Raw genomic sequence first — 26,781 nt, 5'->3', positions numbered from 1 at the left:
GATTTGATTGCATAAAATTAAATAACATAAAATAAAGATTCAGTTAGAAAATATAGATTTGGTTAGAAAATATGAAGAGAGATGAGATCAGGTCTTTCGAATCATCTATGTTCCCCTAATTGGTATATTGCACCTATTCTTATGAATGATTTTCTAGTTCCACGATAGTTAACAAAATAGTCATAATCAATCCTTTAACTTAGGACCCTCGTCTCAAACTATAGTCCCTAATTCCTTAGGTGGTCTAATAATCTTTGAAGGTTTAAGCACGCTAACCTAATATCACTAACAAACGATTATCCATTCCTAGACTAACCCTGTTTATTAGAACAGTTCAATTCTGTCTAAGTAGAAAGCTATGGTCAGTAGTCATTCATTCTCACTAAATCATGTTTATATTTGATCAGATATAAAAAGCATTAAGAACAATTGAATTGAATAAAAACTAGATTGTTATTCACAATAAATAGAGTTTCACAACAACATGGTTCAATTAGGGTTACAAAGAATCATCTCAGACCTAATCTCTAAGAGATTTAGCTACTCATAATTGAATTTACAAATAGCATAATCAATAGTGGAATCAAAACATACATGTACTGATAGAAGGTTGAAGAAATCGCCCTCCTAGCCGTCTTTAGGTCTCAAAATCCCACTTGACTCTCTCCAATTTGTAACCCTTGTTTTCAGAATAGTCTTCAGCTTAAATAGGCAAGAACTGCTCCTAAAATCGTGGCACGATTTAAGTAAATCATGACACGTTTCTGCCTTCTGTAACAAACCACCCAAATTAGGGTTCCCATAATTGTGTCACGTTTTCGCCATCGTGACATGTTTTTACCAATGTCGAATACATATTTCTTGAAAGCTCCAAATCGGGACACGTTTTTCAGTAATCGTGACACGATGCTCTTTTTCAGCTTCTTCAGTTTTTTCTTGCTGCTTAATCTTGCTTGTGAACTCAAAAATATCATAAAAAGACTCTAAAAATAACGAATGATTGACTGTCATCAATTACGAAGTAAAATAATACACTCCCCCAGCATCTCATCCTCCCACACCCACAACCGCCGCCTCCATCTCCATCCCTCTCCCCAACACCCCCACCCATTAGAGAACATGTACGCAACCGAACAAGACTTATCTATCGCAAGGTCAAAAAGGCACCTGAAGCGCACACAAAACGACACATCACCAACCCACATATCATGCCAAAATAAAGTATCTACCCCGTCACCCACCAGAAACCGCCACCCCATCCCTAATGTTAGCGATTTCTCTCCACCAAGAAGAACCACTCTGGCCCCCAACCTCCCACCCTCCTCACCATCAAAACCCTATACCATAAACTACTCCTCTCTACCAATAACCGCCAACACCATTTACCTAACAACGCAACATTAAACTCCCTCATCTTCTGCACCCCCAAACCTCCAAACTCCTGCCGAGAACAAATAGTGGTCCAACTAACCCAAGAGAGTTTCCTATGATCCTCACATCACCCCCCCCCCCCCCAAAAAAAAAAAAAAAATTAGAAAAAATAGAATCAATGGAAGAAATTATACCTGACGGAGCCTTGAAGAAGGAAAGAGCATAAATAGGAAGAGAGGTCAATACAGAATTTAGGAGAACTAACTGGCCACCAAACGATAAAAACCGACCATTGAAACGTGACAGTCTCAATTTAATGCTACGCAAAAGAGGTTCCCAAAAAATCAATCGACGCAAATCACCACCAATAGAGAGACCCAAATACAAACGACACTTTCCCCACTCGACAATGGAGGACAGAGGAAGCCTCATTCAACCAGGAATCAGAGACATTGACACCCACCAACATGCTTTTATGAAAATTTACTTTCAAGCCAGATATAGCCTCAAAAAAACTAAAACCGCTCGCATAGCCTGAATGTTCGCCCAACTCTTTACTCCAAGAATCAACGTATCGTTAGCAACTTTTTTGCAATATTAAAATAGCTTATTATATTTAATCAAGATAGTACTAGTACTGTGAACCGATACATACTGAGTTTTTCTCATGTTGCGTAAGAGGAAACGTACCACGTACCAACACGAATTGTGAATTATGTGACTATGTGATTGATTATTAAAATATTTTGATTGATAATATAGGTAAATTAAACCTTTTTTTTGTATGTAGATGAAATGATGAATACCACTAAAATTCACACATACTTTAAAATTCTGGATAAAGGCATCCAACTTTACAACTTCGACATTGTCAGTTGAGTTATGCTTTACAAACAATTATTTCTTTGATAAATGTCTAAGATATTACAATAATATAAAATAATGTGAAATTTTGACTTGATGAGTAAGTGGTAGACCATCACTACCGTCCCGCCTACAATTGTTGTTTGCCAAATTCTCAAATCTCTCAACTTGGTTTCACACCTTACATTCATGGAATGATGTTGATTTGCATCTGCACCTTTTTCCTTGTCATCATAAATTATTTGTTTTTAATAGGTTATTGCTAACTGTTGTTTGAAACAAAGTTATTGTTAACTTGTGTTTTCAAAACTTACAAGTTATTGTTAACGGTTGTTTGAAACAAAGTTATTGTTGACTTTTGTTTTCAGAAACATAATAAATAATCTAAAATTATAAATGCTTATTGAAAAAAACAATTTTTTGAACTTTTAAAACATGAAATGGATGATTTAGAATCTTTTGGACACAAAATGTAGATCGTTGGAGATGAATTTTTCCCTATATCTTCAAAAAATGTAGAACAAAGTTTATGAAAAAGATAAACACAAGTGAAATATTGTAGGACATATTATTTTAGATATTGTTAAAAGTGAGTCTTATCAATATCTCATGTGTGTCTATTTCGCTCTCATAAATTGGGTTTTTGGTCTCTTTGAGAAATGAAAAGGGGTCTCAACTCTAAATCCTAATTAAACTTGACATTTAATATCTATCCTGATTGGATGTTATGAAAATTTTGGAAAATATTTGGAGTGAGTTGCATTATACTTGTTTTGTGCCTTGATTTTAGAGCCTAAGTGTCAATTATGAGTTTAAATACGTTCATTGACTCTTCTCTTTGAATAAATTATTTGCATCAAAATTTAGTGAAGTTGAAATGGTAAATAAAATTTGTATTTTAGTGGCACCAAACAGATCCACAGGCCGAAGCAAATCGAATTAAACCGGTTAGTTTGGTTTGATTTCAGTTTTTAAAACGGTGAAAATTGAATCAAATTAAACATGGGATCGATATTATTTTACTGAAAATCGATTCAAATCAAACTGTTACACCCCTAAAAATAAAGCTTCCTGAAAATATTAAAAGCATGTTTAAGATCATTTTGGTCTAATAAAAAAAATCATTTTGATATATAGGATATTTCAAGATAATGCTTTAGTGGAACCAATGGTTATTCCTTAATCTATCATGTTAAACAAGAAAACAATGACTATACCATTCTACCAACCCCGACTTCAATCATATTAAATGAATTTAAATCTCATTTTAAAAATATATTTAAAAGATGAGTGTATTCAAACACATATATACACCCAAGAGTTTGAGAACCTAAACAATATGCAACTCCAAACAACGTCAATACAAACTACCAACATCTAGATAAGTGAAGGCATGTCATTGTCAAAGTTTTAAAATGGAACACTACTTATCAAATTGATGAAGGTGTTATGATCGTTCAGCACACATGCGCACTCACACACTCATGTACATATAGGATCAATTGTCACAATGTGTCAAATTTGACTTCGAATTCTATCCCTTTATTTTTTTTTATTAATCTAAAGGCTAAGAATTATTTACTTTTAAGAATCATGTGTTCTCTTTTAAAACTCTCGCCATATATATGTCCTCTTTTATTAGCTTTCACTCTCTCCCTAAAAGTGAAAAGCAGATTATGAGCAATAAAACTATGTAATCCCTTCCGTAAAAAACAACTGCAATCGCATAAGGAAAAAAAAAAAAATGTAATTCCCCTGTTGATTCTCATATCCACTCTTGAATTATATATATGCTTTTGAAGGAAGCTTTAAACCGATAAACAGTCGAATATCGCTTTCTCATTCTAAATTGTCATATATAATGAAATTACGTCAAAATGAATGATAAAGTTTAAGTCATGATCGTTCAATCACATATCCCATGTTTATATGGTTTTACTATGAAAATAAATCTGACATGTAGACAATATTAACCACAAATGTCCGCGGCATATAACATTAGCAGTGAAACCATGGTTGGGCAAATCCAAGGGGGACACATTTTTCACACAAATGCCGCTGCACTTGGTCTTCGGGTTCCAGCTATCGCAGTCCCCCATTATCGCTGAATCTAAGTTGGGAAGGGGGAGTAAACAAAAGCATGTGCATTTCATATACAGATTGAGTAGGCGTAAGAAAATACAAGACAACAGATGAAGTTCTGGTTATTTGACGCAGAAAAAAATGTTGATTAATTAATGATAGAATACAACTCAAGTCTCAAAAATGTTACAACACTTCAAATAAAGAAAAGACAACAAAAACTCTGCCAGTATTTCTAATCTACTTTAGGCATGGTGATAATGATGCAACTTATAGAGTAACACTTTGCCTGATGCGTTTCCTACAGCCATAAAACCACCACCTGGACTAAAATCAATACAACGGGGATAATGCAGGCTCGCATTTGAACGAGGCCAGTTAGAGAAAACAGTGTAGGATGGTATATGTATTAATTTCAAACTACTATTCTTTGCCCTTGAACAGATTGCTAATATTTGAGAGTCATGATTAAATTTCATGAAATCCACTTCAGTATTCAGGTTATCAATGGTCTTGATAGGTTTTCTCTTTCCCCCGAGAAATTCCTCACTATTGTAAATATTCACAACTCCACTGGCCGAACCAGCTGCAAAATGTGTCCCTACTGGAGAAGTACAAATGGCTGTGCCGTTTAAACAGCCTTCATCTACACCTTTGTGCATACAAGTCCTTGTTCTCAGATCCCAATGGTAAATATGGCCATCGCCACCAGTGCTCAACAACTTTTGTCCATCTTCAGTAAAAGCTAACGCACGGGCTGTTCCGTTCATCTTCAGAGTACCAACTAATTGCTTTGATTTTGTTGAAACCAGTAAAATATGACCTTCATTACCCACAAAGGCTATCATTTTGGAATCAGGAGAGACCTCAAAAACTTCAATACTCTTCTCTTCCCTATCCAACAGCGGACCAATTTTATCAACTCTAGCCTTAACTAAATCAAGACTATAAAAGAACTTTCTTCTTCCAGATATTATCACCTGAGACCCATCGGGCAAGAAAGATGCTTTTCGAATGGGGCAATCTTCAAGGAAGATGCTTTGAATTTTGGTGTTCCGTTTGCCATCGATTTGAAAGAATCTAAGATTCCGGTCTAATCCAGCAGCAAGAAGCAGCTGACCATTTCGATGGAACTGAACCGAATTAATGGGACCATTAGAAGGATCCTGAATGTTTGCATCTACAAGTTTCGAGTATTCAATATGACCTGGCAACAATTTTGAGCTGCTCTTCACAACCAAGTCTTCATTTGTTCTGAGAATATCATCCAGATCCTCATAACCTCGGCTCACAAGAACATTATTTCCATCATCTGTCAATTCATCATCAGAAGATCCATCCATTTTTGACCCTGAATCAAGCTGGGCCCAGTCAGTTCCTCGGTTGAGCTTCACATGTTGAGCCCTCAATCTTGACACATACTCTGAACCAGATATCACATTCTCGTCCTCTTCCTTCCTTAACTTCCTTAATCTGTTAACTTTGGCTATGTTAACAGTGACTTTCTCTTCTTCCTCATCCACCCAAACCGGCTTTTTTCGCAAAGCATCGTCACCACAACTTCCATCCGAGAAGTCAGAATCTTCTTGGTAAACAGTGAGGCCACTATCAGCAGAACGGTCAGTGAAGAACAAATTGGAAGCCTTTGCAGCAGTCATGGCTTCCCCTTCATCGTCATCCCCATTTCCAAATTCAAGAGGGGAGTAGAGAGACCCAAACAAAAAGCTCTCAAGTTTTTTCATCTCTTTAACTTGTTCTTTTGCCAAATGTTCTTCCTTTCCGTCTAACTTCCTCTTTTTCACTTCTACGGTATCAACATCATAATCTTGACCATCTTCAACTTCTTTTGCCTTAAGGTCCTCCTCTCTTTTGGTCTCATTTCTAGAGCGAGCATTTTGAGATATTAAACTCATCTTTTACAAACAAACCTAAAAAATAAGCCAAAGTACAACTCAGATGAAACCTACTATCGAATCCAGTATGACAGTTGGAAACTGAAATCAAAATATGAGAAGAACAAGCAATGGACTCACTATGATAGTATAACTTAAGGCCCTGTTTGGAAAAACAGCTTAGTATGTGTATGGTTCTACAGAGACACAAATTGATTCTGAATGAACTAATTTTGTAAAATTGATTCTAACTAAATGTTAGTCGAGTGTAAAGTGATTTATGTTTGGATATATTTGTGTAAAAAATGAATTGAACAATAAATTCAATGCTAAAATCAATTGTAAAAGCAAGAAGCTACAAATTCTAGCTTCAAGTAGAATCAATTCTACTAATCAATATCCAAACATGTCAAAATCAATTCTACACATCTAGAATCAATTTTAACACCTCCAAAAGTGAAACCAAACGTACAGTTAATTTGCAGCTTATATCATAAGTATCTATCATGATATGTATAAGCTATCTCCGTGAGCTTATGAAAATAAGCTGAAAACAACCTATGAAAATGTCCTAAGCTGTTTTCATAAGTTGTCTGAAACAATTATTCATGTCATGCCGCTGGATAAGCTCTAATAAGTCAATCCACATAAGACAACAACAAACATTTGATACAAACATTTGAAGTAATTAATAGTTTAAGCATTTGTGTAGGATTCATCAGCTAAATAAAAGACATGATTAAGCTAAAGTATGGAAAATTAAATAAATGAAAATACCTTAATAATTATTGGGAATGACACACTTCACGAACGTTAGAGAGGGACGACGGTGGCTGCTGAATCGAAATGGTTTTGGTAATAGCCGAAAAGGGTTTAGCAATTATATGATGACAAGGGTATTTAAGTAAAAATCTTAGTTTTTTTTTTTTACTAGTAGTCGGTTCCTCTATATATCTTGGATCATTTGATACATCACGTGAAAAGTATAGCATGACCACATAGTTGTCTCTTTTGGGTGATTTGTCATGGTTCCAAGGTTTTGTATGCATCATTACCCTTTCCATGATCTTTCGTTTGATTTGTTACAAAACTCAACTAAAACATATTGAAACTTGTTAAAATAACTGTGAAGTGACTTCTAATAACTGCTAAAAACATGATATGACATGCTGGCATCACTCCTCTCCATCATCATTTGACAATGGTTCGTCGTATAATTCGCTACTTTAACGTAACCTCTCATTGTGGTATATTCTTTCCCACTTGGATAACTCTTAAACAGAGGGGAGGAGGGTGTTTTGACATTCAACGATCTGTCACAAACTTGTGCATGTTTCTTTGCTTCTTTGATATAATTGACAAATAAAAAGCAAGTAAGAGACTCTAAATCTTCTACTAAATATGAGTAACGTGTCATGTCTGCTGCTTGTTCGCAAATAATTTGTTTTCAAGGTCTTTTGGTTGAACTTGGATATCCTCAAACATGACCAATATCTCTTTAAGTCGACAACACAAGTGTTCACCCAAGTTGTTGAAAGTCTTGTCTTTCATGAACACACCAATCATATCAAAGTCGTTTATCATTCAACGTGGCACCTATGATGACTACTTAATAGCAAGGTGGTTATTGACACCTATGTTATCAATTTGTTGTAAGCAAATTGATGTTTATTGAGCAACCATATCAATTCGAGGATGTTAATTAAGAATTGATTTCAGTCATTGTTGTAAATAATTTACTTTCCTAAAATATATTAGATAATAGAGTATTCGTTATTATACTTTCTAATTCGATGTAACAACTGAAAGTAAAATATATCATATCAAATGCTATAGATAAAGATATCAAATCAAATTTATTGACATTACTTACTACTCTAAATAAATGCTCACATCCATGTGTCATAATAAGGTCCATAAGAAAATACCAATATACCAAAATAAAAATAAAAAATATGCTAACTAAAATTCCTAAAAAAAAATAATAATTCATGAATGAGAAGTGTTATGGACACATTCTTCTAACACTCTCTAACACCATTTTATTATTGGGTGAAACACATGTTGATCCCACGCTTTAAAAATGAATCCCTCATACAATGATGAGTCCCACGTGAATTTCATCAAATAAAAGATGAGGTGTTAGGAGTGTTAAAAAAAGCGTTTATAACATTTCTCCAAATGAATTGGACGAAATATAAGCCTTCTATCACAAATCTTCCTCCTTCAAGTCCCTTTGTTCACTATTCTTGAATACTTTCTCAACCTGGGCCCCATTCTTGAATTCAGTTAACTCTTTCTCCTTTGAACTAGTTTCACCACTAACCTTGTCATCAAAGTGTGGATTCATATGCTTGAATTCAGTTGATTCTTCCACTTTGGAACCATTTTCTTTACTCACATTGGATACTTCATCAACTGTAGGTCCATAAGCCCAACTGCATACTAAGTAATACAATAGATTTAGAGCATTAATTCCAACTATAACCCAATAATACTTGTCGAAATGACCTTTGTTAATATTATCAGAAACCCACCCTTCATTTCCTCCACTTGGAGTAGTGCTTTCTATAATGCTCAATACTAAAGAGGATACCAAGTTTCCTACACCCATTGCCAATCCAGAAAGGGAAGCAGCAACACTAGACATACTCTTTGGAAACTCTTTGTAATAAAACTCATTCTGGCCAATAACATTGAACATTTCTGCTATACCAGCCAAACAAAGTTGAGGTGCAAGCCACATTGCAGACATTTTCAACACTCCATGAGTATCATTCAAATATCCTTCTTTGATTGCTTCCTTTCTCCTTACAGTCTCAAAAATTGCTGCAGTTATCAAGTGAAGAAAATTAAAAAACAACCCAATTCCCATTCTTTTCTTTGGGCTGATAATTACGGGCTTCCCTCTTATCTTTGATGCTAAAGGAATAAGAACACGATCATAGATAATTATCCATATTAATATTGCAACTATCAAGATAACAGAAAAAGATCCTGCTGGTACTTCAAAGTTTGAACTTGAAATGATATGTCTGTCTAAGGATTTAGCTTGCAGCAATCCAAATGAGCCTCCAATGTTAATAGACATTGTGATCGCTGTTGACCACAATGGAATAACTTTAATAATGGCTTTTAGTTCTTCAACTTGATCTACTGTGCATAGACTCCAACGATTTATCGCTGAACCATCTGAGGCTATATCTTGTTCATGATCCTTAATAACACAAGCTTTATTTAGAAACCTGAAAATGAAATCAAATGTTTAATATGGGAAATGGTTTTTGTGTAACAAAGTTTAGGCAATTTTCGCAACAACACCATAAACATTAACATGGTACAAATTAGTGGTTAATTATGCTCAATTTATAGATGGTGAATGAATAAACCATGTGTTGAAACTCAATAACTAGCAATGTAACTTTATTGAACCTTTGAAAATTTTCCTTAATCACATTCAAATTTGTGGTTAATGAAGTTATTTTGATGATTAATAAATTTCAACACCTGATATATACTATTCTGGTCTCTATTATAAGAGAAAATTCACTTTTTAGATTCATTCAATAAATGATTTATATGGTCTACTCCCTCCGGTCCTATTTATAAGAAATTTTTGACTTTTTAGATTTACTGAGTAATTGATGTATCTTGTCTAAATATAGACCAAATACATAATTTATTCAATGAATCAAAAAAATCAATTGTTTCTTATAAATAAGAGCGGAGGGAGTATATTAGAAACTACATATACATCATTTATTGAATGAACTTTAAAAGTGAATTTTCTCTTATAATAGAGATTGGAGGAAGTATTCATCATTAGTCTATATTTAACCACGAAACACAAAAGCTAAAAAGATGGTATAGCTAGTAATTTGATTCTATATACCTTAGTTTATCAGTTGGAATAACAAGGTCTGAGTCTTTCTTGTGATGGTAAAATTCAGGAGATGTTTTAGGTGGCAATGAAAGTTTTCTGTTTTTATAGGCAGCAACAGATACTTGTGCAAAACCAGTGAGCAAGCTGGTTCTTTGTGTAATTTTCACATAAAGTGGAGAAGCAAGAAAGAACAAGACAGTGGATATAAGCATGAGTGCTGCTGGAACACCAAAACCAATTCTCCAACCAAGATGATCTTGGATATATACTATTCCGGTGAGAGCTATTATGACAGCTATAGTTATGAAAGCATAATACCAACTGAAGAATATTTCCAAAACCCTATAGTTATTGGGATTATCTTTTCTATTAACTTGGTCTGCACCAAATGCTAAAGAACATGTAATACCACCATTTCCAATTGCTATCAGAATTAAGGCAGAGAATAACATTGCCAATTGACCTGGTGTTGCTGATTCACAACCTTCAGATGGATGGTTGCAAGCAGAAGGCCGTGCCGCCGGGATCATGGCTGTTAACCACAACAGTGACATTCCCTATAACAACAAACAAAAAAGAGCATCATTACAAAATTTTCTCATTATACCAAGTTTGGTGGAACATTTTTCCTTTGTATGCTTCTTTTTCATACAAGGAAATATATCTGATGAATATTTTATTTAATTACTATAATAATTAATTAAATATTTAATTAATTTGAATGAATTCAATATAAGTAGGCTATGATCTTCAATATATCGGACACACCGTATACTGTATGAATTTTATGGCCGTTGCTAAAAGCGTCTGTTGGTATATGGAAGATGTGTAGTCAATTCCTTAGTTAAAAAAGTGTCATTTTCAGCTTAAAACTTCATTTTTTGTCATTTTTCGTAGTTGAAAATTTGTATTGAGTAATTATTCAAATCTATTCAACTCACTCCCAAAATTAAACTTAATAATGGGCATATTCAAGTCAAAAGATAAGAAAAACACAATGGAATTAAAAAAAAGTAAATCATACCAGGAAACTGATAGAAGAACCTATTCCGACACCTAAGAAGCGACCAAGATAAGAATCTGCAATAAAAGCACCAATCACAGGTGTGAAATTGCTAGCTGCAGAGGATAAAAGAAGTATCTGAGTAGATATGCCAAGGTGAAGTCTGTATGATCCCATCAAATACAATATCATGTTGGGTAATAGTCCCACACTTGCCATCTTAGCAAGTGCTTCATTCCCTGCAAATAAAACAATCACAACAGCAACAAAACCATATTATACGTAAAAATTCAAGCTCATTCAAAGTAAAAATAAAATAAAAATGCATGCAAATCATAGATATTAGATAAGATACCAATGATAAAAGGCATGGTGACAAGACCACCCTTGCTTCTTTGTGGTTTTTGCTGAGAAACCATTTCTTCTTCATCAGCAGCATCAACAGAACAAAGTTGAAGTTCCTTGTCCATTTTTTTTATTGGTAACTAATAATGTTCCTGATGCAAAAAGATATATATAGAAAGACAAGTAGAGTGAAGTGTTAATTTAAAGTAGCTACTAGCTAGCAATATGGATGCAAATTATTATAGTATTTTATTTGAAGAAACCATTTTTGTTTTCTTTCTTTTGGCACAAAAAGCGACTGGTTTTACTAAAAAAAATATAATTAGGTAAAGGGAAATGTTATTGAAAGAAGAGGTGTGAAATGAAAAGATGTCAATTTGGTTTTTTTCACAATCCGGTCACTAGTGTATGGTAGGGCCTTTGGTTTTGGTGTCTTTGAGTACCTCACTTTAGATGAGAAAGAATGTTGGACAAATAATTAAAATAAATTATTTAGATGAGAATGAATGAATGATTAAGAGATATAGGAACAAAGGCACCCAAAGGCACCAAAGCCAAAGGCATTGAAGTGTTACCCTAGCGTGTGCGCGTGTATGTGTAATGTTAATGTATGCACTTTCTTTATTTTATTTGATTTTTACAAAAAAAACGTGATATTCATTCATTTAAATTGATAGAGTATATCATTATAATACAAACTCAAAGTCGCTAAAAATTAAAAAAGACGAATTTGCAAACAAAATCGCATCGTCCATGTTTTTTTAAGGATCATCCATGTTGATAACATAAAACGGCAAAATGGATATGCCTACAAATATGACTATATTCAATGCCTAAAAGATATATGAATATATTCAAGTATATGGAATTCTCATATGCTCGGATGTGCAACGTTGACGATATCAAAGTCATTGATTGAATCTGCACTTGATCAAAACTAATCTTTTAACATGAAATCGTATAAACACCACAGATAGGAAATAAAAAATACATTGCACAAAGACGGAAAATCAAAACAAACAAAGTCGTGCTAAAACGACGAAATCACAAAATAAACTAATGAAGTCTGAGGGTATGTATGTGGAAATCATTTATTTAACTAAAAGAAAGAAAAACAATGTAGAGGGGTGATTTGCATCAAAATTAACCATAAATCACCACTTTTCAATAAATAAAAAAATCCGCGACGGCTAAAGTTTGAAAAGGAGAAAAGAGAGGAAAAAATGTTAAAACTTGTGTACGAATTTTTTTTTTTTTAACAGAATAATAACATTAGCATGTTGTTCAATTCCGCTTCAATGATTGAATATAGGTCTTAGATTAGATGCAAAACATCCTAAAAAAAAACCTTTGTAATCACATAAAGTACCTTCATAAGCCCCAATATCATCAACCAAAAGTCATCCAAATTCATCTTAACATACACGGTCATCTTAAAATACTGGTAGTCATGGTCATGTTATTATCAATGTCGTTTGGTGGGTTTTTTTTACCTATTTTTCTTTGGAAGGATTTTTTTTAGGGACATACATGGTCTTCCGAATTTCCATTTCCCTTATATCTATGTTTTACCATTCTTGTTTTATGTTTTTGAGGGTTTTGGCTTAGTCCCTCTCTTATACAGTTTTTCTTTTTTTAATAAAATTTTCGAACAGGTGGTACAAGATGAGAGAAGCTTTAAAGTGTCAACTTAGTTGAGATATTTAACTTTTCTCGATGTCTTCCTTACTATCTTGACTCATAAAAAAAAACGTAAATAAAAATTTAAGGCTAAAATATGATTTTAGCCCTTGCAAATATGCCTCGTTTTGGTTTTAGTCCCTGTAAAAAAAAATTGTTTTTGGTCCCTGCAGGGACCTTTTTTAAAACCAAAATATTTTGCAGGGACCTTTTTTAAAAACAAAATATTTTGCAGGGACCAAAAACTACAAAATTTGTTCAGTTATAATGTGCCACGTATGCAAATCATCACAAAAGTGAGGTCAGGGACTATTTTCAAAAACAAAAAATTTTGCAGGGACCAAAAACATTTTTTTTTTATAGGGACTAAAACCAAAACGAGACATATTTGAAGGGACTAAAATTATATTTTAACCAAAATTTAAAAGTAAAAGGAAATAAAGCATTGACATTTCATTACCAAAAAAAAAAAACATTGACATTCATTTGGTTGATATAATAACAGGTTTTCTTTTAAGGAGTATAATAACAGGTTGTAGGGTCCCCTAAAAAAAAAAGGTTGTTGGGACCAGGGACATATGCATGTACATAAGTCTGTAGGCCGTTGCCTGCACTAAATTTTGAGAATTTTTTTTAGGTGGTGGTATGTTCCTGTATTCTTTTGACTAAAAATTTGTCTTTAAATATAAATTCTTTTTTAAATTATTAGATGCATTTATGATTTTATTCCTTAACATACCCATAATTAATACTACTAACTTATCTTGAAATATAAAAAGTAAATTTTAATACACATATAAACAAAGGACAATTAAGTAATATTAACACACAAAATAGACGCATTAATTGCACTAACAATTTTTGCTTAAGAAATGTGAAAAATGCAAAGGGTGCTTACATACAGGGATGAAGGGAGTAGTAATATATCTATGCTATATAAAAATAAAACAATCATTTTTCAACTCTTTTGGGCTGACTTTTTCTTTCAAAAATGCCCTCAATTTTGAATACAAATAACACATAACAAAAAGATAAGAATAAATTTAAATATTAAAAAAATGTAAAAAACACGATATGAATATATATATATATATATATATATATATATATATGGTTTTTTTTTCTTTATCATTTAAAAAGTGTAACAAACTAGATGAGTATATTTATACTTACTTTTTCATTATCTCAATTATACTCTTAAACAACTTTTTCTTTAATAAAGATTGTTGTTGGTTTCATTAAAAAAAAAGAATTTGGATTATATTTTTTTGTTGTTGTATTGTTGGTGTCATTGAAATAAATAATCATGGTTAGTTTAGTTTATTATAACTTGAAAGCAACAAACATTCATATTTTTAGTTTTAATCCAAATCAAAATTTCATAAAAAAAAAAAATACTGTTAATAATTTTTAAATATTAGCGAAATAAAAAGAGTGGAAAGACGGGCACGTGAAATGTTGAATAAATGGCCCATACAAACCACATAAGAATGGGTTGATGGGCCCTTACTATTTCCTTTTTGCAGCAACAATTTGGTGGGCATGGAGGAATCGAAACATGATGTGCTTAGGTAACGAGAACTGGTCGAATGCTAAATTATCCTTCAACATTCAAGGTATGGTTGATACCCTCTAAGCTTGTTATCCTTCCATCTTTAGTACTACTGATGAAGACCAATTCATCAAGCGGAACAACAATAATCATTTTTGTGTCATCCTTAATGTTGATGGAAGTTGTATTGGATCTCCTATAAGAGTAGGTTATGGAGGAATTTTAAGAAATTATGCATCTTTTTTCTTGTGAGGATTTTCTAGATACATTCAAAATTCAAATGATATCTTGTATGTTGAGCTCTATGTTGTAACACCTCGTTTTCCCAACTTAAAAATTTCACATATAATCACATATAAATCAAAGTATTTTCAACATAAACGGAATGTCACACTTCTTTCATAAAATCATAAACAGAATAAATAACTATTCATCCTTTAAATTCAACAACGTATCATTTATTTCATCGCAACGGAAATTATTCAACTTTTAAACAACTTGGCACCAAGGCTTCAACATAAATCTCATAAAATTGTTCCAACAACATGTCCTTAAAACAATACGTAAGGAACAGAAAGCGATAACAAATTCTCATCCCGTTACGTATCAGAGCACCTAAGACACACATGAGAGAAGGTCCACTCACGACATCATCTAACATCAACAATTCTCGATCACCTGCAAGTTACCCATACGAATAGCAACATTTCGAAGCAGAAGGGGTGAGATTCACAAACAATAATAATAGGTATATAAATCATCAACTGTATTTAACAACCTAATTAACAACGGATAATTCAACAGTCTTGTTTCATATTTCATCAACATTAACAACACCTACAAACTCAACCAACAACAACGACTATGCAACGACACAACGACAAATGCGACAATGCACATGCATGTGGTACCATTTTAACGCATTTGAATGAACGAGCATTCACAGGGCATGAGCCCTCAACAGTTTGAATGACAAGACATGAGCCCTCAACTTAAAATTAACGTGTTGAATGACAAGGCATTCACAGGGCATAAGCCCTCAACATTTTTGAATAAACTAGCATTCACAGGGCATAAGCCCTCAACAATTTATGAGTATGCAATGGACTCAACTTTGTGTATATCAGCATACAACTCAGCAACATCAACGACAACGTAGACAATGACAACGACAACAACAATTGTACATAAATAATTATGACTTACTACACAACTTGGTCAACTGTGATAGGACGACTCTTAACAACGAAATTCATCAACATATACATTCATATAGATATTAAATCATCCAACAAAGATATTCACGTCAAACCAAATTAGATCCATCACAACATAGGTTAAATAATCTTAAACACCTTAATTGAACTCATGGTACTTCTAGTTTTGAGGTTTCGAATTATTCCATAAGTTTTAGATTAACTTAGAACGGTTATGCTGAATTTTCATAAGATTTCACTAAGACCTCCTTGGAGTATTTTCATCATATCTCAAAAACCAAAAATCATTTTCAAGTCAAACCAAAGTCATTGGAAAGCTAACAAAATTATCTAAAACTTTTATGTTTACACCAAAACCCAGTTCAAAGCGGAAAGGGGTGAAAAATAGTGAAATAAGAAGGATCTGATTCACAAAAATCGTGTCACGATTTTAGAAAATCGTGCCACGTTTTTATGCTTATAACCATTGAACTTTCGGCCAACAAAATCGTACCACGCTCGCAAAATCGTGATACGTTTTGACAGCATCAGGTCCAGAAATCTGCTTCTCAAAAAGTGCGATTTTCACCATTTCGCGCGTAAAATTCAAACCGTTAATTTGATGTCGTTTTCGCCTACACGCTTCTGACACTTGGCTCTATCTTAATCTACAGCAAATTCAAGTCTCAACCATCCCAAGAATCATTTTCCCAAACCTCACATAATCACTTATTTGCAAAAACGTTTAGACACCGACCTTTCAAGCGAAAATCCCAATTTTCATGAACCCAAATTTGATAGGAAACTTAACCTATGATTATTCTACAACTTGAACATCAATTCTTAACACAATTGCCATGGTTTCTACACTTTTCTAATCAAATTCAACAATGGAAAACCTAATTCCCAAAACCAAGAACAACCATCATGTTAAATCAATTTCAGAATTTACATACACTATAATTATTGAAAGTTAGTATCACCCTTACATTAATTCTGACAAACGAAGCTCTACGATCTCTCCGATTCTTCACTTGGCTCTTCTCCCTTTTTCTCCCCCAAAAACTTGTTTTCACGTGAAATGTTTTTCTGACTTCTCAATTTCTTAACTCCTTAACTTAACTCCCATTATTTCTAATTCTCACATATTCTAATAAATAATAAAATATAACATTTAATAAAATACAACACACCACAAAATCAACATAATTCATATAAGTCATATAAAAGACTTTAAATCAACCAAAATCAACCAAAATATTTAAATGAATAAATAGGGCGTTACATATGTCATATATAAGGGTCTCTTGTTGGCCAAAGAAATAGGCATTACTGATTTTGTTTGTTACTCTGACTCTTTACATTGTCTCAACATCCTCCATGGTCCCCCAATGAGGTTTCATGTTTATGCCGTTTTAATCCAAGACATAAAATAGTTATTGGAGCAGGGGAAATGTTATGGTCAATCACACCCTTAGGGATGGGAATCAATGTGCGGATTTTTTTTGCCAAGCCTAGTGCCTCTTTTGATGTCGAGTTTCTTCGACATGAGTGTTCTCCGGTAAACCTCCAGAATCTCCTCCAAAGTGATGCAGATGGAATTTTCTTTTTGAGAGAGTAGCTCTCTTTTTGTTCATTTTTTTTTCATGGTTTTATTTTAGCCTTGTGGAAAAAACAAGTATTTGATTTGCCAAAAAAAAAAAATTATGTATTTGATTTTATTAAAAAATGTGGATGTTTGTGAGTAGGAGATGCCTCATGCCTCTAGCATAGAAGAATGCTTGGTAGATCAACGCAAGAGAATTCATCAACAAACTAAGGTGATCGACAAATATATTAATCGATTAGCCAGGGTTAGGTGAATACAAATCCCTATCATCATCATCATGTGTCACTTGATTTACGGAAATGTATGTGCGCAACACACATAACCTTATGTGCATCACGCATCTCTAGTGGCAAAACACTTCTGATTTCATTTCAGTTGCAGAACACACAACTTTTAGCATGAATCACACATGTACCAATGACTAAATATTTTTTATTTCTCCTAAGTTGTGCATCGCGCAGCTTATAGCACGCATCATGCATGTACTAGTAGTCGGTTCCTCTATTTTTCTTCATTCCTTTATCCATTTTTCCTCACCAAAGCGTCCATAGTGACTATATCCTTAAGGATCATTTGATACATCAAGTAAAAAGTATAGCATGATCACATAGTTGTCTATTTTGGGTGATTTGCCATGGTTCCAAAGTTTTGTATGCACCATTACCCTTTCCATGATCTTTCTTTTGATTTGTTACAAAACTCAACTAAACTTGTTAAAATAATTGTGAAGTGACTCCTAATAACTGCTAAACACATAATATGACAGACTGACATCATTCCTCTTCATCTTCATTTGACAATGGTCCGTCGTATAATTTGCTACTTTAAGTAACCACTCAGTGTGGAATATTCTTTCCCACTTGGATAACTCTTAAACAGAGTGCTTACTTGATGCTAATCTGGGAGGGTGTTCTGACATTCAACAATGTGTCACTGGGTTGTGCATGTTTCTTGGATCTTCTTTGATATCATTGACAAGTAAAAAGCAAGAGACTCTAAACCTTCTACTGAATATGAGTAAACGTGCCATGTTTGCTGCTTGTTCGCAAATAATTTGTTTTCAAGGTCTTTTGGTTGAACTTGAATTTCCTCAAACATGGCCGATATCTCTTTAAGTCAACAACACAAGTGTTCATCCAAGTTGTTGAAAGTCTTTTCTTTCTTGAACGCATGCACCAATCATATTAAAGTCGTTTGTCAATCAACGTGACACTCATGATGACTACTTAATAGCAAGGTGGTTATTGACACCGGTGTTATCAATTTCTTGTTAGCAAATTGATGCTTATTTACCAACCACATCAATTTGAAGATGTTAATTAAGAATTGATTTTTTTGACAAGTTAATTAAGAATTGATTTCATCCCTTGTTGTAAATAATTTACTTTCCTAAAATATATTAAATAAATTAGACAATGGAGTATTCATTATTATTCTTTCTAATTAGGTGTAAGTGACAGAATAATATATATATATATATATATATATATATATAATATCAAATGCTATATTGATAAAGATATCAAATCAAATTTATTAACAATACTTACTAATCTAAATAAATGATCACATCCATGTGTCATAATCTTAAAGCCCATAAGAAAATCTTAGAACCTAAGAATTCAAAAATAACTAACAATATACCAAAATAAAATAAAAAATATGCTAACTAAAATTCCTAAAAAAGATTCATGAATGAGAAGTGTTATGGACACATTCTTCTAACACTCTCTAACACCATTTTATTATTGGATGAAACACATGTTGATCCCACGCTTTAAAAATGAATCCCTCATACAATGATGAGTCCCACGTGAATTTCATCAAATAAAAGATGAGGTGTTAGGAGTGTTAAAAAAAGCGTTTATAACATTTCTCCAAATGAATTGGACGAAATATAAGCCTTCTATCACAAATCTTCCTCCTTCAAGTCCCTTTGTTCACTATTCTTGAATACTTTCTCAACCTGGGCCCCATTCTTGAATTCAGTTAACTCTTTCTCCTTTGAACTAGTTTCACCACTAACCTTGTCATCAAAGTGTGGATTCATATGCTTGAATTCAGTTGATTCTTCCACTTTGGAACCATTTTCTTTACTCACATTGGATACTTCATCAACTGTAGGTCCATAAGCCCAACTGCATACTAAGTAATACAATAGATTTAGAGCATTAATTCCAACTATAACCCAATAATACTTGTCGAAATGACCTTTGTTAATATTATCAGAAACCCACCCTTCATTTCCTCCACTTGGAGTAGTGCTTTCTATAATGCTCAATACTAAAGAGGATACCAAGTTTCCTACACCCATTGCCAATCCAGAAAGGGAAGCAGCAACACTAGACATACTCTTTGGAAACTCTTTGTAATAAAACTCATTCTGGCCAATAACATTGAACATTTCTGCTATACCAGCCAAACAAAGTTGAGGTGCAAGCCACATTGCAGACATTTTCAACACTCCATGAGTATCATTCAAATATCCTTCTTTGATTGCTTCCTTTCTCCTTACAGTCTCAAAAATTGCTGCAGTTATCAAGTGAAGAAAATTAAAAAACAACCCAATTCCCATTCTTTTCTTTGGGCTGATAATTACGGGCTTCCCTCTTATCTTTGATGCTAAAGGAATAAGAACACGATCATAGATAATTATCCATATTAATATTGCAACTATCAAGATAACAGAAAAAGATCCTGCTGGTACTTCAAAGTTTGAACTTGAAATGATATGTCTGTCTAAGGATTTAGCTTGCAGCAATCCAAATGAGCCTCCAATGTTAATAGACATTGTGATCGCTGTTGACCACAATGGAATAACTTTAATAATGGCTTTTAGTTCTTCAACTTGATCTACTGTGCATAGACTCCAACGATTTATCGCTGAACCATCTGAGGCTATATCTTGTTCATGATCCTTAATAACACAAGCTTTATTTAGAAACCTGAAAATGAAATCAAATGTTTAATATGGGAAATGGTTTTTGTGTAACAAAGTTTAGGCAATTTTCGCAACAACACCATAAACATTAACATGGTACAAATTAGTGGTTAATTATGCTCAATTTATAGATGGTGAATGAATAAACCATGTGTTGAAACTCAATAACTAGCAATGTAACTTTATTGAACCTTTGAAAATTTTCCTTAATCACATTCAAATTTGTGGTTAATGAAGTTATTTTGATGATTAATAAATTTCGACACCTGGTATATATTATTCCAGTCAATATTATAAGAGAAAATTCACTTTTTAGATTTATTCAGTAAATGATTTGTATGATCTATATAAGAAATTACATACATCGTTTATTGAATGAACTTTAAATGTGAATTTTCTCTTATAATAGAGATTGGAGGAAGAGTTCATTATTAGTCTATTGAACATAATTAACCACGAACCATAAAAGCTAAAAAGATGGTATAGTAATTCGATTCTATATACCTTAGTTTATCAGTTGGAACAACGAGTTCTGAGTCTTTTTGTTGATGGTAAAATTCAGGAGAGGTTTTAGGTGGCAATGGAAGTTTTCTGTTCTTGTAGGCAGCAACAGATACTTGTGCAAAACCAGTGAATAAGCTGGTTTTTTGTTTAATTTTCACATAAAGAGGAGAAGCAAGAAAGAATAAGACAGTGGATATAAGCATGAGTATTGCTGGAACACCAAAACCAACTTTCCAACCAAGATGATCTTGGATATATACTATTCCAGTGAGAGCTATTATGACAGCTATAGTTGTGAAAGCATAATACCAACTGAAGAATATTTCCAAAACCCTGCGGTTATTAGGGTTATCTTTTCTATTAACTTGGTCTGCACCAAATGCTAAAGAACATGAAATACCACCATTTCCAATTGCTATCAGAATTAGGGCAGAGAATAACATTGCCAATTGACCTGGTGTTGCTGATTCACAACCTTCAGATGGATGGTTGCAAGCAGGAGGCCGTGCCGACGGGATCATGGCTGTTAACCACAGCAGTGACATTCCCTATAACAACAAACAAAAAAGAGGCTTTATTATACCAATAATTTCTGAATTTAATTGAATATACCAAGTGGCGGAACATACTTCCTTTGTATGCTTCTTTTTCATACATTGGAATATATCTGATGAATATTTTATTTAATTACTATAATAATTAATTTGTATGAATTCAATATGCTATTATCTTCAATATATCGGACACACCGTATATTGTCCTGCCTAAGGCATATGAGTCCTAGTTGAGGAAGAATCATAAACGAAGGGTTACTAGTTACGTGTCTCTCTTTATGTTTCAAATCAGTGTTGCCAAGAGGCTTTTGGTCATGGATTGAGGTATTCCTAATTTATTTTTGATAAATCAATACATTGTATATCATTGTTCATATACTTGCTTATCTTTTTATTTTCCTGCTGTATAAACGTCTATACCTATACCCACGGCTTGTTTGGTGCCTGTAGGTATATATTGTCTATACCTACTAATTTTGTGGCCATTGCTAAAAGCTTATGTTGGTATATGGTTATAGTTTAAGAGTTCTGCTAAAAAGTGTCTCTATGAGATTTGTTAAAAAATCAAATATAGTAGTATTATATTGGAAAATGTGTAGTCAATTCATCAAAAATTTAAATAAAATGACACTTTTTAAACTTTTGATAAATTAACTAAACATTTTTCAATATAATACTACTATATTTATTTAAAAAATGTCATTTTCAATGTGAATTGACTACTTTCTTAATAAATTTGTTTTTTTTTTCCTTACTTTCAAGACCGAAGGAAGTAGTAGATCAATAATTAATGGATCTTGAGACATAAAGTAATAAGAAAAGAAATAATAAATTAAAAAAATGTATTAAAGCCAGACTCAACGTGGGGGTGGCATTTTGGATGATAAAGTTAAAAACTTTCTTTATGATATAGTGTAGCTCATCTATCCAAGATTATGTACATCCTCTTATCAATATTATAAGTAAAAATCTTCATTTTAGATTTATTCAATTAATGATGTATATGGTTTTTATTGTAGGTCATACACATCATTTAATGAATGAATCTAAAATGTTGATTTTTACTTATATCAGTGAGCGGAGGATATACTATTGATTAATTTATGGATTATGTTAATTAGTGCCTTCGGAGCATGAGTTAAAAAAGTCAACAAAAAAACAAAGTTTTTAATTGAAAATGATATTACTTCAGTCCCTAATTATAAGGCCCTTTTGAAAAAATAACGGGAATTAAGATAGTGGATATTTGTATTAATTACTATTGTTTTTACAATTTTATCCTTTAAGAAAGAGGGTTGGCTTATGTTTTCAACATTCTATTTATTGCTGATTGAAGAAAAAGATGTATAATAAATAGGGGCATATATGTAAAGAAATAATTAATGTAGTTGGAAATAGAAAAGGGGTCTTATAAAAATGTACAAAAAAATTCTCAAAAGGGTCTTATAATTAGAAACGGATGTAGTATTATTTAAGATTTTGAAGTATCGACTACACAATTTTCAATACAATTCTATTATACTACCTCCGTCCCTAATTATAGGAGTCTTTTGCAAAAAACACGAAGATTAAGAAAATTGGTTGTAGTATTAAATTTGTACATGATTACTATTGTTTTTACAATTTTATCCTTAAGAGAGAGAGAGGTTAATTTATGTTTTCAACATAATATTTATTGTTGATTGAAGAAAAAGATGTAAAATAAATAAGGGTATGTTGGTAAAAAAAAAAATTAATGTACTTGAAAATATCAAAGGGGTCTTATAAAAAGGGACGAATTTTTTCCTAAAAGGATCTTATAATTAGGAACGAATGTAGTATTTGCTTTCTTAACTGATAGTATCTGGATAGTAATTAACATTTTCTTTAATGGGTTTTTCTAACCTATGCAATATTGCATAGGATAAGGTGCAATAAATGTTCCACTATTTCCAACATAAATTATCATATTGATTATATTTTTCTTGAAAAATGATAATTTTCTCTAACATTAATTATTCTATTTTTTATTTTTAACAAAAACAAAAATCATGCATGGAACGGCATTTGACCATTTGTAACAACAAAATTGGAACAGAATTCTCTATATAAGGTGACCAAACTCATTCATCTGTAACACAATTTTCTTCATCTGCTTTAATTTTTTTTCTTCAAGGATATGGTGGTTCCATATGAAAAACTGTGTGAAAGTATATGTAAATTTTTTTTTCTTCTGCGTTAATATATAACTCCAAAAAGAAGTCATTATAAAATTAAAGTCTTAGTATGTAACAATTTTCTTCTTTTGTGCTCATATAATTTCTTTCCATTTAGTTTCATTTTGTTTGTTACAATGACGTTCCATTTGCATTTTTTTTTCATGCATATAAGTAGACTTTTTTTTAGTATGAAGTGATAAAAAAAATAAAAAATAAAATGATTAATAGGATAGAGGAAATTGTAATTTTTCAAATAAAGGATAATAAATATGATAGTTTATGTTAAAGATAGCGATGCACTTTATCCTATGCAATGTTGCATAGGTTAGAAAAACTCTTCTTTAATTTATTTAATGGTTGATTGAGATTAAAGAGGTATGCATGCAATTTGAGACCCCACAATACCCCTATGTTATTTTACCATCTTCGTCTCAAAATAATTGTCTTTTTTAGCTTTTTTCATTTGTTCTAAAATAATTGACATTTAAGGATATCAATGTAGTATTTATTTATTTTCACTATTATACCCTTGTTTATTGAATTTTATCCAACTTAATTACTCCACTAAAAATTAATAGGTGTATTTTAATAAATGATACTAATTTTACTATTGAAATCAACACAGTTAATCATTTTCTTAATAATTGTCGTTTTTATCGATAAAATTACCTTATTTCTCTTTATTCTCTCCTTTTTAAATTTTAGGTTAAATTATACAATGGGTCCTTTAAGTTTGAGGTTTGTAACATATTGATCCTTTAATTTATTTTGGTCACACATAAGTCTTTTAAGTTTGTAAATGTTTGGTCACTCATGTGTATCATTCGATTTTTTATTTTTTTTAATTTAGAGTCATCTTTAGAATATTATAAAAATCTTTCAGAATTTTTTTAATAAAATATGAATTAAATAAGTAAGAAAAACATGAATTGAATATGAATTTTTATGTTTATGACATTTAAAACTTCATATTTTGTTCAAGAATTCTATTTTTTTTTAAATCTTATAATATTCTAAACATTATTGCAAAATCTCATCCAAAAATTTGATTGGTACACCTTAACTGACTTAAAAGTAGAGATCAAATGTGCTAATTAAATACTTTTAAAAGACAAAAAGTGGAACAAAACTTTTTTAAAAATTTAAACAAAAATTTGAAATATTTAACTATTGCAATCAACATGCGTTAATAAAAAAGTTGACTTTTTCCTTCATAAGACTTTCTCACGTTAAACGCCACCTCCACACAGTTTGATGTTGAGTTGCACTTGCACCTATGCTGTCAATTTTTATTTTATTTTATTTATAGTAATCATGATATAATACCAATTATTCATTATTTTTTATGGGAATTAGTTTGATATTTCGTGTAACTGTGTGATAAATTTGGCCGATTCGTACAATCAAAGACGAAATTGATGATTCAATTTTCTATCATAAGAAAGTCTTATACTTTCTCACCTTTAAATGCCACCTCCACATGGTTTGATTTTTTTGAACAAACCTCCACATGGTTTGATGTTGAGTTGCACTTGCACCTATGCTGTTAATTTTTATTTTATTTTATTTATAATGATCATGATATAATACCAATTACTCATTATCGCCACCAAAGTATGTATGAAATAACCCGTTCTACGCACTCATATTTCTTGAATATCATAATCCACATTCATTGAATGAAAAAACACTATACCCACCTCTTTTTTTTTTTAGGGAACACTACCGACTTGGCCACACAAAATATTTTAAGGAATAATCAACGAATCTTATAGTTGCTTGTATCTCTACTTGGAGCACTACAGTTTGTAGACGTCACTTTCTTGGCCTGTGTATCATCAACTCAAGCCTCGAGGTTCACGTGGAGAACGCTAGCTAGCTAGAATTTTTGGAGAAACTTTTATGTTTGTCTTAAAATCATATGTCTCAATCCTTAAAAAAATATCCTATGTCTGAATTCTTTTGGCCGTTTATGAATCTAATACTAATATAAAGTCCTATTGATAAATGGAATAATATGCCACACTTTATAGAGGGGGCCACTGCCCATGCACTACCATGGTTCAAATTTTATAATCTTCAATACACCCAAATCTACAAAACGTTGGCTTCTTAAGTTGAACGCTGTCTCATGGAAAGAAGCTTAGTCCTATACCTTGACAGTCTCAAGAGATGGAAATGAATGGTTCTGGACGTCGGTAAATGTATATAATGACTTAAACGCAATTATTTTACTTTCTTAATAAATGTGTTTTTTTCTTTTGTTTCTTACGTTCAAAATCGGCATTCAAATCTATACAATTCATCCCAAAATTAAACTTAATAATAGGCATATTCAAGTCAAAAAAAGAGTAAATCATACCAGGAAACTGATAGAAGAACCTATTCCAACACCTAGGAATCGACCCAGAAAAGAATCTGCAATAAAAGCACCAATCACAGGTGTGAAATTGCTAGCTGCAGAGGATAAAAGAAGTATCTGAGTAGATATGCCAAGGTGAAGTCTGTATGATCCCATCAAATACAATATCATGTTTGGTAATAGTCCCAAACTTGCCATCCTAGCAAGTGCCTCATTCCCTTCAATCAAAATAATCACAACAAAACCATATTATATATACATCAAAATTCAAGCTCATTCAAAGTAAAAATGCATGCAAGTCATAGATAAGATACCAATTATAAAAGGCATGGTGATAAGACCACCCTTGCGTCTTTGTGGTTGTTGAGAAACCATTTCTTCTTCATTAGCAGCATCAACAGAACAAAGCTGAAGTTCCTTGTCCATTTTTTGATTGGTAATAATGTTGCTAATGCAAAAGATAGGAACAAAGACAAGTAGAGTGAAGTGTTGATTTAAAGAAGCTAGGAGTGTTGATGCAAATTTATATATTATTGAAAGAAGAGGTGTGAAATGAAAAGATGTCAAGTTGGTTTTTTGCACAATCCGGTCAATGGCGTATGCGCGTGTATGTGTCATGTATGCACTTTTTTTATTTTATTTTATTTTTACAAAAATGATCATAGTCATCCGTTTAAATTGATAGAGTATATTAATATAATACAAACTTAAAGTAGCTAAAAATAAAAAAAGATAAATTTGCAAA

The 26,781-nt window shown here is 32.3% G+C and overlaps 3 protein-coding genes across 3 annotated transcripts; all 3 read right to left on the bottom strand.

Moving 5' to 3' along the window:
• Positions 1–4,423: 4,423 nt before the first annotated feature.
• On the bottom strand, positions 4,424–7,132 carry LOC11442001 (U3 small nucleolar RNA-associated protein 18 homolog). The gene is made up of 2 exons (XM_003597679.4): positions 6,987–7,132; positions 4,424–6,245 (listed from the first exon to the last, which is right to left on the bottom strand). Exon 2 carries the CDS (start codon positions 6,228–6,230, stop codon positions 4,563–4,565), a length of 1,668 nt encoding a protein of 555 aa, XP_003597727.1. The 5' UTR covers positions 6,231–6,245; positions 6,987–7,132; the 3' UTR covers positions 4,424–4,562.
• A 922-nt stretch (positions 7,133–8,054) lies between these two features.
• LOC11434763 (protein NRT1/ PTR FAMILY 1.2) lies at positions 8,055–11,604 on the bottom strand. The gene is made up of 4 exons (XM_003597678.4): positions 11,451–11,604; positions 11,117–11,334; positions 10,102–10,649; positions 8,055–9,454 (listed from the first exon to the last, which is right to left on the bottom strand). The coding sequence occupies exons 1-4, from the start codon at positions 11,563–11,565 to the stop codon at positions 8,419–8,421; spliced, it is 1,917 nt and encodes a 638-aa protein (XP_003597726.1). The 5' UTR covers positions 11,566–11,604; the 3' UTR covers positions 8,055–8,418.
• Positions 11,605–19,064: 7,460 nt separating this feature from the next.
• Positions 19,065–26,550, bottom strand: LOC11432382 (protein NRT1/ PTR FAMILY 1.1). The gene is made up of 4 exons (XM_003597677.4): positions 26,351–26,550; positions 26,037–26,254; positions 20,923–21,470; positions 19,065–20,422 (listed from the first exon to the last, which is right to left on the bottom strand). The coding sequence occupies exons 1-4, from the start codon at positions 26,460–26,462 to the stop codon at positions 19,387–19,389; spliced, it is 1,914 nt and encodes a 637-aa protein (XP_003597725.1). The 5' UTR covers positions 26,463–26,550; the 3' UTR covers positions 19,065–19,386.
• Positions 26,551–26,781: the final 231 nt, after the last annotated feature.

Source organism: Medicago truncatula, chromosome 2, assembly GCF_003473485.1.
Source record: "Medicago truncatula cultivar Jemalong A17 chromosome 2, MtrunA17r5.0-ANR, whole genome shotgun sequence".
NCBI classification, from domain to species: domain Eukaryota; kingdom Viridiplantae; phylum Streptophyta; class Magnoliopsida; order Fabales; family Fabaceae; genus Medicago; species Medicago truncatula.
Note: the sequence above shows the minus strand (reverse complement) of the source record. Positions and strands in the feature narration are given on the sequence as shown.

Coding starts and splice junctions, on each gene's coding strand:
- LOC11432382 (XM_003597677.4), bottom strand. CDS start 26,462: ATGGACAAGGAACTTCAGCTTTGTTCTGTTGATGCTGCTAATGAAGAA. Junction 26,255..26,350: donor CACCATGCCTTTTATAATTG/GTATCTTATCTA, acceptor TTTTGATTGAAG/GGAATGAGGCACTTGCTAGG. Junction 20,423..20,922: donor GTTCCAACTGATAAACTAAG/GTATATAGAATC, acceptor TTTCATTTTCAG/GTTTCTAAATAAAGCTTGTG.
- LOC11442001 (XM_003597679.4), bottom strand. CDS start 6,230: ATGAGTTTAATATCTCAAAATGCTCGCTCTAGAAATGAGACCAAAAGA.
- LOC11434763 (XM_003597678.4), bottom strand. CDS start 11,565: ATGGACAAGGAACTTCAACTTTGTTCTGTTGATGCTGCTGATGAAGAA. Junction 11,335..11,450: donor CACCATGCCTTTTATCATTG/GTATCTTATCTA, acceptor TTTTATTTGCAG/GGAATGAAGCACTTGCTAAG. Junction 10,650..11,116: donor GTTCTTCTATCAGTTTCCTG/GTATGATTTACT, acceptor TTGTTGTTATAG/GGAATGTCACTGTTGTGGTT.